General features: G+C 35.5%; 1 protein-coding gene across 3 annotated transcripts in view; it reads right to left on the bottom strand.

The window, feature by feature from the left end:
• Positions 1 to 12,132, bottom strand: part of LOC123764359 (uncharacterized protein KIAA0513) — a 52,050-nt gene that overhangs the window by 30,933 nt on the left and 8,985 nt on the right. For all 3 annotated transcript variants that reach the window (XM_069315995.1, XM_069315994.1, XM_069315996.1), the window contains 5 exons: positions 8,490 to 8,594; positions 4,176 to 4,342; positions 2,152 to 2,338; positions 1,293 to 1,521; positions 296 to 458 (listed from right to left, as the gene is read on the bottom strand). In XM_069315995.1, coding sequence (XP_069172096.1) covers positions 299 to 458; positions 1,293 to 1,521; positions 2,152 to 2,338; positions 4,176 to 4,342; positions 8,490 to 8,594 — 848 coding nt within the window. In that variant the 3' untranslated portion in view covers positions 296 to 298. The remainder of the gene's footprint in view (positions 1 to 295; positions 459 to 1,292; positions 1,522 to 2,151; positions 2,339 to 4,175; positions 4,343 to 8,489; positions 8,595 to 12,132) is intronic.

The following is a 12,132-nucleotide window of genomic DNA, read 5'->3' as shown; positions in this document are numbered from 1 at the left end:
TAAAACATTCTATCCATCATCAAGTATTTTTTAGCGAACATTTGACGATATAGCGAGTTCGTATAATCATCATCATCGTTTCCATATATACAATTTAAAGGCAAGATATTTATAAAATGTGACCCTTAAAAATAACAAGGGCAAATTTCAGGTGGTAATACAGCATAGTATTTTGATTATCTTCACAGGCATCAACAATACAAATGCTAACTTAAAAAAAAGCACAATGCCTTTGATGCGGATGTGTGTGTGCTAAGAGAACAACATACAACTTAACTAATCTATTAACACTTACCACTTATGGCCATTCCTGTTTTCCACTGTACATGCGTTCAACATTGTCACGGAGCAATTTGACTTGATCAGGTCGAAGACTAGCAATGGTTACTTGCTTGCGAAGGAATTCATTTACCATCTCCTTAGACAGACCAAAAGCATGCATGTTGCATGTGAAAGTACTGTAATAAACCAAATAAAGTAAAATGTAATAATTATGTTGTACATATACACAATTATTTATGAAATAATTTATCTAAGAGATGAAATCAATAAGCACATGGAAGGAGTACAGTATGTTAAACCAAGAGATGAAGCATATGCCGTACAGTATTAACTAATCAATAATTTTGAGTGCCTTTCTTTTTGTCTATACAGTATTGTATACAGTATTATATTTCAGTAAAAAGAATAAAATAAAGTGCAAAAGCAGAAAAATCATTAAATAATTTCATAAAATTTGCACAAATTTACCTCATTGACCCAAGGGCCGCTAAGACTAGTGGCCTCGATGAGGACAGGAAGCTGGTGGCTTGTCAAAGGTACCCCACATTTGCCTTGATGATCCTTTCTAGGTGGATTTTAAAACCTAACTATTGTGGCATCTGTGGCTTTGGGCGGTTAGGCAGTTCCATGGGTTTATAACCTTGTGGGTGAAAATGCATCTCATGTTCTCAGTCCTACATTGAGGTTTGTTGAGCTTGAAACAGTTGCTCATTGTTTGTGTTAAATCTGACCTTTGGAAGAAATTGTCAAGATCAACATCTTCCAAATTGTTCAGTATTTTAAGTTTCAATGAGATCTACCCAGTCATGCCTAGTTTGCAGTGTTAGGCCTGTGGCCCTCAACAGTTCCTGTTACGAGAGATGACTTATTTCTGGAATGACTTTCGTTGCCCGGTGTATATATGTATATTGTACATCATTTAACCAAAATTAAAAGATGGGAAGGGAAAAACTACCCCACGAGTTTGCAGTAGTGAAGACGTTAAAGCAACTTCTATATGGTGGACATACCCAAGCTGGCCAAAGGTGATATTCTCTTGATAATGGAGTTCATCTGTTACGGCTTGTAACCTATTGCTCTCCACTTCTTCTCGAGTCACCACAGGTCGAAGTGAACGCTCGCACTGGAGGGCATCAAAAAAGGCAGCATTCCAGAAGCGTATGGATCTCCAGATTGGCTGTTGCCGGAGATAGGAATAAAGAAATTCCTTACTCCGATTCTGTCCTCCTGGTGTCATCGCTGTAAGTAAATTTGAAAATCTTTAACATGAAATAACAATTGGTAAGATATTACACAGATAGAAATATATTAGGGTTTAAGTAACCATAAAACTCCTTTCTGAGCAATGTTCAGTTGCTCCCTATGGTCAAAATCTGCTGTACCTGAGAGGTCCACACCTTGGAGAATCGAACTAGTAAGTGGATTAACAAACGATCCAACAACAAACCAAAAGAAATATGGCAAAGAACTCGTACCTCCAGTGACCACCAGAAAGCATCCAGTCCAGAAGAAGAGATAAGGGAAAGTGAACAAGCCATGATGTTTCGGTCCGTCCTGGACCATTATAAAGTCGTTGATAATGGTTCAGAACAGACCAAAACATACTTTCTTCACTTTGTGATGTGTGGTCTAGTCATCATATCTTCAGCCATGCCATTGTGACTCATTGTCTGCCTTGTATTTTATTTACGTATGTATATTATTTATATATATACTGTGTATATGTGTGTGTGATTATAATATTATATATATATATATATATATATATATAATATTATAATAATAAATACAAATTAATTTAACATTAAGCATCATGAAGCCTTTGTAATTAATATGTATTTACAATATATATTTACACCGGCTACAAACCTTCATGGTAATAAGTAAAGCACATATTCATGAGGCTCTTGGCAGGTGAAAAGTCTTCTGCCTCGTTGCACTCAAATAACATGACAGAGAAGTGTTGGATGAGGGAGAAGAAAGAAGCCTCAGACACACACTTGCAGCAGCGTTTGGCATTGATGCAGCGTGCAAACCACAATCTACCATGTTCGGTCTGAAATAAATACAAATCGGTTATAATTCTTGAAAAAAGTTACATCTTTTTATGATATACACTGCTCTATTATGACTTGCTTAAAAAATGTCTTTTCTATTTTAATACAAATTTATATTGAAGTAGGGAACATAATTTTACAAACATAAATATTATAATTAGACACTTTACTAATGTTCAAATATCTTGTATACGATGCATCTGAGCTACATTGTAAATTAATAACGTTTGTTTACAAGATTGTCATGGTACATGGACAAATATTTGTATAACTAAAACACTTGGAAGAGAACAACACCCACCCAACAGAAGAGGAAAGTCAAGCAGAGCCTGAGCACTAGATACAGAATGAGAGTCCAAAGGAAAGATCTAAGTGGAGAGCTGAAGGTGCAAAAATGTATTAGAACCACCAAAACAAAGGACAGTGTCTTCCAAGGAGAACACCCTCAGGAGTCAAAGGAACTAGAAATTTAGAACTACCACAAGAGGACCTAGATAAAATCCACCCATGGGCAAAGATCAGGGAAGGTGCCTGGCCTGAAGAATTATGGACAAGCATCAAGCAAGGACAAGCAATTATGGACACCCCAAGCCCAGTCCCGGGCAACCACCAGCCAGAGAAAGGGTGGGTGGGTTCAAAGCCTATTTGAACTAGTTGGCTAGAAAGGACACATGGAGTATGAAGGCATCCACCCAAAAGCCAGGAATGGATGAGGGGGCAACAATTGCTGAACAGTCAAATGTACCCCCCCAAAGCCAGCCAACTCTCTAAATACAGACACTGCTGTGCAACAGAGGAGAGACTGCAGCAGGACTATCAGAATGATGATACCAGAGAATATGCCCAGAAATATGGGAACCCAGCTGAGAGAAATCTGGGTGAAATTACAAAGGCCAAGGAACACCATTGGGGACCAAAGCCACATGATTGGAGACAGAACAGAGTGAGACACACAGGGCAAAAAGATGGGGCAAAGGAGAACAGCAACTGTTTAAACACTAGAACAAGAAGTATACAAATAAATTGTATTAAGTTGATGCCAAGTATGGAATATTATGCTGAATGTGTGCCAAGTATTTGGCACACATTCAGCACACCTGGGTAAACCTATGAAGTTGGGACACACTCAGGTGCTGGTGCACACAGTCTGGGATCGGGAGAACACAGCCCGAGGCAACCGACCAACAAAATCAGTGTCCAAGCTACGGGAAACGGAGAACTTTCCCAGGTGAAGCTAAGCAAAGCCATAGGACACAAGTCACCTGGTCATGATGACTAGGGAACAAGCCAGGAATCCAAGGCCATACACGCTTTTCTGTACAATTTTATTTACTCTGTACCATATATATTTGTGAATATCCTTATGTTTCGAATACTGTATCTTACTAATAACTCACTCACTGCACAAATGCTTAAATTGTAGTCATTATCAATTATTTCTGGGACACCATTAGAGCCTATTATGTTATTCTCAGGATCTACTCCCACTTTACCATTCAGATCACCTATTACAATTATTATAATCATCTCAAGCTCCTGGATTGTATACTGTAACTAATTTACTCTCCAATATTGAGATATATTAATAACTACCATGTATTACATTGCATAATGAATATACATATACATGATGTAATATATAATTTAAATGTTAAGGTGCATATCTGGTTGTAAAGATGCTTCTTGGATTTAATGCTAAATAGTTTCATAAGGTGAAACCTCTTGCTCTAAGCATAATAGATTGTGTTTAAAAATACCCTACAAAGTACAATACTGTATTTCCAACTGTGCAGTACAGTACTGTATATGATTTTTGTAAAGATGTCAAATGCTCACCTGAGCCAGCTCTCCAAAGCGTGCTTTCCTGTCTACATCAATGACATGAGGCGTCTTAAACACTTCTTCCACAAACTTTCGCATGAACTCCTTCGGCTCGTTGAAATCCTCTGCTTGACTATCATATGACAGACTGGAGGCCCAAGACTGCAAGGATGTCTGAGACCCTAATTTAAAAAGAAAATTGTATTGTTTAAACAGCCTTTAATGGTATCAACATTGAACCGATATGTACACAAATTTGAGAAGAGAAAATGGATACAGTAGTAATAATATTTTTGTATGTTTAGAAAAAAAAAGGTTTTCCTTCATCTATCACACACAAAAAGTGAAAAATCTATAAACAGTAGTAACTATATACTATACAGAAATATTAGATATATTAAATTTGTTCTAAACATAAATGTTTAATCGTCTAACACTTAACTATCTATACAGAAAAGCTGATAGAACATTGATGTATTACAAGTAACAATGGCCAAATCACAAAATTCATTGGAAAGAAATAACAAATCCTGTATATATATTTTTAAAATATATACATATAAGTTTAAAATTATTATCTGTTTTCTACATTCTTATATTTAATGGCCAAATATCTGGCTAAAATATTGCATTGTAATCCATTTATGACACTAAAGCTTTAAGTTCTGAGTAAACCACTTGTGCATCAGTTTGTTGTGAACAGTACAGCAGTATAACTCGACCAATCTTCTTGAAATGATAGCAGAATACTTAACGGTAACTATTTGCTCGAATGTTCAAATATGTAATGATGGACCGCCAAATAGTTTTTTTTTGTTCTTGTATTTTTATATAGTCCAGAAAAAATAAAGCTAAAAATCAAACTTAAACATTCCTAGGCCTAGTATAATACCCACACACATACTAAACAGGCCCAAGACAGTATTAGGCCTAGGATTGCTAGAAGAGGTTAGGTTAGGTTCTATATTTATGTTGCTGTTGAAAATGTTTCCCATTTGGCCAAGTTAAATAATAGAAAACATCAACTTGCTGGTGGTTCATCACTAAATACTGGCACTTTTGTCCAAAGAGTTACTATAAATACAGTACTATAATTTTAGGAGGCTGGGCTGGCATAACTATATAAAGTGCTTGGTGGAAAAGACAGAACCAACGGCACAGCATTTTATTGCTGGTTTTGGTGGTTTGGGTTTTTCTTCAAGCTCTTCTCGCATCATAGAATGAGCCAGATTCTATTCCTGGCTTCTAGCAAGCAAGGGTTGGCCTCAGAGGCCTGGTGCTTCTCCCTAAAACATGACTAAACTGGCACATAACTCAGGGAGCTACTAATGGGGTCTTCCCAGAAAGAAGAGATATGATTTCTACATAAAAAGTATGAGCAGTGTTGATGTAATACACAAATGATATAATACACAAATGAATATTAAAAAATGGGGGAAAACATATAATCGCTACATACAAAATTATGAGGATTAGTGATGTAATAGAAAAGGAAAAAAAAAGGAAATTGCAACATCAAGGAGAAGAGGACAAAGGTGCAAATTACAGAAAAAATAAAAACAAAAATAGTTCTCTTGCATAATAGTAGATGGATGGAATAAACTAAATGAGGTGGTGGTGTGTGCCAGCACTGTTGGACATTTAAAAACTATGAATGACATAAATTATAAGGAAGATGGGATGACGTGTGCTTAGTTCTCATCCTGTAGCCATATTTAGTTAACTACAAGCTCGTAAATTAAATTTGGATACATAATTATATGTACAGTACATCATCTTTACATCAGCTTTATGCAACATGTCATAATGTACAAAACAAAGTAACAGTATATAATACCTATTTTATATAAAACGGCTTAGAAATGGTGTGAATATGGGAGAATTGTGAGGGTGCATTTTTCTTTTTATTTACCACTTTGTGTGAAGTTTGCTTCTGCCACCTGTTTTGACAGTCAGATTTTTGGTAAAACTTATGAAATTTGGAAACTATCTAGAAAATGTTTTAAAGTTCATAGAAATGGCTCTCTCACATGTCGGACGATTCCAGCTAAAGCTGGGAAAGGGTTAAGCAAACTTCATAATTTCTTAAAAGCTCTAATAAAGTATGTAAAACTTTTAAATGTAAATTTTTATTTGAGATGAATGTGTAGTTAATATTAACCACATGTTCTATTTCAAATACAACAAAGTATTCTTGGAATTTTGAAAAGGCAAAAACTTCTCTAACATTTATAAACTCCAAAATTCATTTGTCACTTCCAGTGCCATAAAAAACTATTCTATGGAAGATCTGTAGGGAACATGGACAGACTTAAAGAAAAGCAAAGCCAGAATAAAAAGGTTTATGGTACATAATTGCATAGGCTGAGTAGATCTTAGATCTAAGTCATAAAAAGCAAGTTGAAAACTACATCTACAACAGATTTCTTTTCTGTTAGTTTTTTCAATAAGAAAAAAATCTAAAGGATGAACAAATTTAATAATAAAAAAAGACAAATGTTCAAAATGCATAATGGAGATTATAGACATCTTAAATTATTGAGAAAGATTGAAAATTCAAATTTCTTGGTAAGAAAAACATAAATTTCAAACTTGTTTCTGAACCACATGTCTATTCATATACTTTTTTGTTATATTTCTACATAACCATGAATGACATAATTGCTGAAGGGGAGCATCATTTAATGTTAAACTGCTAATATGATCAGAGTTGAACTTGTGGCCAAGCATTACATCGGCAGCACTATGTTGTAACTTGGATAAAATTTCACTTTAGACGTGTGGCAGAAAGGGCTTCACTCTTTGGGATTCTATTACAAAAATAATCTTCACTTTCATTTATTATTTTATAGGAAAAATAATCTAGTTCTCTAAATGACAAAACAAAAACTTTGAACAAGTTATTGTTTAATATCAATTATATTATTGAAAATCTAAATTGGTAATAAAATCATAGAGCAATGGGCATAAGAAGTTCTTGAACAATTTATGGTTAAAGAATTTTAAGGGAGAAAACCTATAGCATAAATGGTTTTGGCAAAAGTAGCACATTTACCAAATTAAGTAATAATTTTGAACAAGACAGGTAGATTAAACAGATCTACTGTAGGTGCATATTGTACAGCACACCATAACAAAGGAACTAACACTGTCATTAGTGGAGTAAAAGTTGATCTTAAGAAAAACCATGTACTAGAAACCTTAAGTTGTGCCTTAATTCATCCCTTAATCCTACTGCAATTTAGTGTTAACTTGAACTGCTATTAAACTAAGTTTTCATATGAATAATTTAGCATGTTACTCTGAATTTAATACATTAAAGATGAGAACTGCAAACTAGGATTTCTAGTACACTAAAGTTGATGAAGAGCCATTGACATTTCAATTTAAAAAATGCCGAGCAGGTCTTTGGAGGAAACATGAACTAAGAAAGGTAGGGATCTCTTTTTAGAAATGTTGGGATAAACCCATCTTACCTGATAAGCCCTCTACCAGCAAGAACAACACAAAGATCAGTATTATACAGAATGGTCTTTAATAAATAAATAATAATAAATAAATGTTTATTCAGGTAAAGTACATACATACAAGAGGTTTTACAAAAATTGATAGATTTATAGATAGAGCTAGTACATACAATGCCTAAAGCCACTATTACGCAAAGCGTTTCGGGCAGGTGACCAAGGCAGGTGCAGTGGTTAAAGATGCAAGCTAGGGATGTAAATTAAAAAAAAAAATTGTAATCCAATGTGTCAAATGAATACATTACTCTCATTGTCTTTCAGAAGTGACTTGATTGTTAAATCTGTACAACAAGTGAAAAGTTAAGCCGGCTGATTATTATCCGATTCCATTACCAATCCGTGCTATTACTGTACTGTACCTTACATCAAGAATAATGATTGTTTAACACCCAAGTCACTTGGAAAGGTTAACTTATTACAAAATCCCAAATACTCTTACAGCATTTCTCCCCACCCACATAAACTGAGCTGTGTTATGCATATTATTACCCCATGAAGAATCCATCCAAACATTTTAAAAGAAAATTTCTCATATGATTTGGTACTGAAGAGTGCTAATCTAGTTATGTCAAAGGTAAGGTATTTTGCATCAAGCTGAGGACATTAGTGGTAGGATGTGACAATCCCAAACTATATCCCCAAGGTTCATTCCTAACTACTAAATCAAATCTGGATCTATTACTAAGTGAAAAGCATTTAGTGGAAAAAATGATTTATTATTAAAAGCATTTAATAATAATTTAAATTGGATTAAAAGTGAGACTCATTTTGTGTTCTTTGGTATAATATAAGAGAGAAAACAAACCTGATCTGATCCACAGCTTTTTGTGAGGATCAGAATCAGTCGAGTCAAGACTTGTCGAATGACCTAAACCCTCGCCATCACTCGGTGTTCCACTGCTGATAATATCTGCAAAGTAAACAAAAATTTAAATAGATTATGAGCTTGTAGTGTTATGCAGGAAAATAGATATATTAAATATAGTAATGTGGAGATAAAATAATTAATCACATAATGCTCATAATTGCTCTGGGAGGGGCCCACCCTCAGTTGCTCTCCGACCTACAGCACGAACCAAAAAGCCTTAGAGATGACACAAGGTCTTTGAGATCCTTTAGCATACTGAGAACCACAAACAGAATCTGACTCATTCTATAAGACAAGACATTCTATTGGAGATTAGAGTTCAACCTGAAACTAAGTAAAGAGAGGGAGGGAATTATTGGGGAAAAGTGCCAAGCCATTACAACTATACAGTACAGGTATAGATAGCACTTGAAAGGGGTCAGGATAAGGATTAAGGATGGGATGGGAGGAAGGAATGGTGTCTGGCCATTTGGACAATCGGGGATTGAACACCAACCTGCATGAAGCGAGATCATCACTCTACCGTCCAGCCCAAGTGGTTGAGCAAAGTTTGCCAGGAATTAAGTGCCTTAAAAAAAAAACTGCTTTAAAGCAAATGATAACCCTAAGGAAAAACTAGCCAAATTGGTGGTGGGAAATACCCCCTCCCCCTCCCCTTCTGTGATCCACCCAAAAGCCACCAGATTTTGGTCCTGGTGACCCAGAATTTCTGCCACCCGCTTTAGATGTGTCCTGTGTTAACAAATTTTGCTCCAGTTGTGTTAGTTTTTCTGGAGCTGGTTTACATTTTCCTTATCAAACCAGTGTTACCTTCTCTGCATGGTTCAGGTTTCCTCCTGTACAAGCAACTCCTCTTAAGTCATTTCATCTCTCAAGTAGTGAGTGGCTTTACTTAACAGTGCAAGACTTTTTATTCCTTCCTCTGCATGCCACGGCAGGGAAAGATCTCAATAATTATCTGTAAAGTGAGCGACGTGGTTAGGGAAGTCTTAGGGTACTGCATGAGATTTTAAACTCCTGTGGGTACAAGGGGCTCACGTCTGCTTTCTCAGGCCTACAGTAAACCTCTTCCAAAAACATGGCCACCCCTCCTGGATGTGAGAGGCCTCAGTACTGAGAGGGCACTCATGAGTAATGCATGCAGCAGCAGCAGCAGCTCTCAACACTGCCATTCATTTTATGTCCATAGCAACACTTAATAATGATGAAATAAATAAGTAACTGGGATTATTTAATGATACTTGTGTCAGAGACAATCCTGTGATAAAAACTATGTATTGTATAAAGTTGAAATATCAGTGAACCCAATTCTAGTTACAATGTTCACAGCACAAGGGAGACATTCACAGCACACACAGCTGCAGTTTGATGAGTTTATGCATCATGAAAAGGGACCTCAAGTTCCATTAGAAAATGAACGTGTGGTAAATTATTCATATTCAGGACTTAGTGACCAGGATTCTAATAAAAACAGCAATGTTGTGGCTAATGTTAGTAATGTGTAGTATATTAGAAGGCAACTGACTAGCATGTGGTGCAATGCTTCCTTAGATTACGACATTACCACAACCACCAGAACTGCTTAGTGGTTAAAGTATAAAAAATGTAGATAGTTATACTGTGTATAATTTATGTATACAGTGTAATAGCAGCAAAAAAAAAATTGGTTTATTGTTCAAAGAATATATTGTGCACATATTAGTGACAAATATATCTAAGTATCTGTTCTACACATTTTGATACAAATAACATTGACAATCCAATGCATCATTGCACTTGAAAGAAAAAATGGTAAGAATATTAAAAATATAAAGAAAAAAATAATAATATTTAGTGCAGGCAGTTACAACTTCATGCAAAGCAGGCAAGGGAGCTAAACTGAAAAGTAATTACTGGTTATAAGATTATTACACACAGCAGAACTGTTTAGTAGTTCATAACAATGCATGAAAATGTAGATTCTTGCCTATGCCCTCAATAGGCTCGAGTGGATTGCAGAGACCTGGTATGTGATATCTAAGGCTTGGTAACTCCAGTGCTGTAGCTTAGGAAGTTACTGAGTTGCTTGCCAGAAACAGGCACTTAAATACATTCAACGTGTTTTATTTTTTATAACAAACCCTAGTTAAATATTTCAACGTGCAGTACTGTACAGTGTGATTTCAAACCCAACATCATTTTACTTGTATTACTAAGAGTACATAGTATTGCTATAATTGTAACATGACTGAGAAAAACATCACAAACTCAGCAAAAATACATACCAGAACCTTCCCCTGAGGAATCCATCTTAAAAAAAACACTTGACACCACGTGCTTCCTTTAATGTCAATATAAATATACTTATGTAAGACACAGTTTAGTACAAGAGGAGATAACGTCCTGTGCCAGCTATATTTATTGGGAAAACTGAGCCGGTGCAAATGAGAGACCAGGCCAGGTGTTGGCCTGAATCTCCCACCCACACCTGTGCACTAGTAACAGCATCTGTTGTGTAGTCTGCCACATCCACACATTTTCATGATGCTTATACTTGGCTGTGATAATTGTGATTATCATATTATATTTGATATCAAATATACTGTAATATGCTATTATATTACAGTATATCATATTATATTTGTGATATTAGCAACTATATTTGCGATTATCCATTTGCTTTGTTTTTACATGAGTAGCACAATGCTCATGGTACTTAATTTTTATTTATCATAAATATTTTTAAAATACTGTACTGTATATAATTACCAGTTGCTGTATTTGGGATTACTGTACTACTTAAACTTGATTACAGTACATCTAGAACCATTTCCTCCTTTGTTTTCAAGAAGAACTATGATTCTGTGTTATTTAGTTTATATACAATGGTGCTTTGAACTAAGGTGTAGTTGTCTCAGTAACTCTGTAGAAGGGTGAAATAATCAGCCTGTGACTATGATATGCCTAACACCACACTCGGTGTTCTCTGCATTGTCCTGTGCTGATATTTGAGTTTGTGGGCTTTGGAAGACAAACTGTACATTCGTGTTCTGTTACTTCCCTTTAATTCACAGTCTGCACTGTTAGCATGTTGGGCTTGAACATCTGTCTTCTCGGAAATTATTACTCAGCACAGGATCTGTTTGCCTGATGTTTCCATATCTGGAAACACAGTTCTTATCATTTCCTTTGACCTTTCTTTAGTCACAGTTCTCTAGCTTTACTCTAGAGAACAGATAACTACTACTGGGTTGTTCTTCTCTTTAGCTCTTACTGTGGTTATTCTTGCCAAAGGGAGTGGCAGAGTGAAGTAGCTCAACCACAAGGTTTTAAGCATAGATAAATAACTCCATTCTGGTCAGGTTCCTCATTTTCTCCCATTTCCTTAAGATTAGTGAGATTACTGTAGATCGATTACTTTGTCTTGCCATTTGATCTATTGCACTGGAAACTAATACAGTACTGTATTTCCATTATATTACTTTTTTTATATAGATACAGTACATTCAAACATATCATTAGAACCCTGTAGTAATGTAGCAGAATCTGTTTTTATATTTAAACAACAAAATACACATTTAGAGTTAGTCATTAAATTGTG

The sequence above is a fragment of the Procambarus clarkii genome, chromosome 82, assembly GCF_040958095.1.
Source record: "Procambarus clarkii isolate CNS0578487 chromosome 82, FALCON_Pclarkii_2.0, whole genome shotgun sequence".
In the NCBI taxonomy this organism is placed as follows: domain Eukaryota; kingdom Metazoa; phylum Arthropoda; class Malacostraca; order Decapoda; family Cambaridae; genus Procambarus; species Procambarus clarkii.
This window is presented reverse-complemented; position numbering and strand designations above follow the sequence as displayed.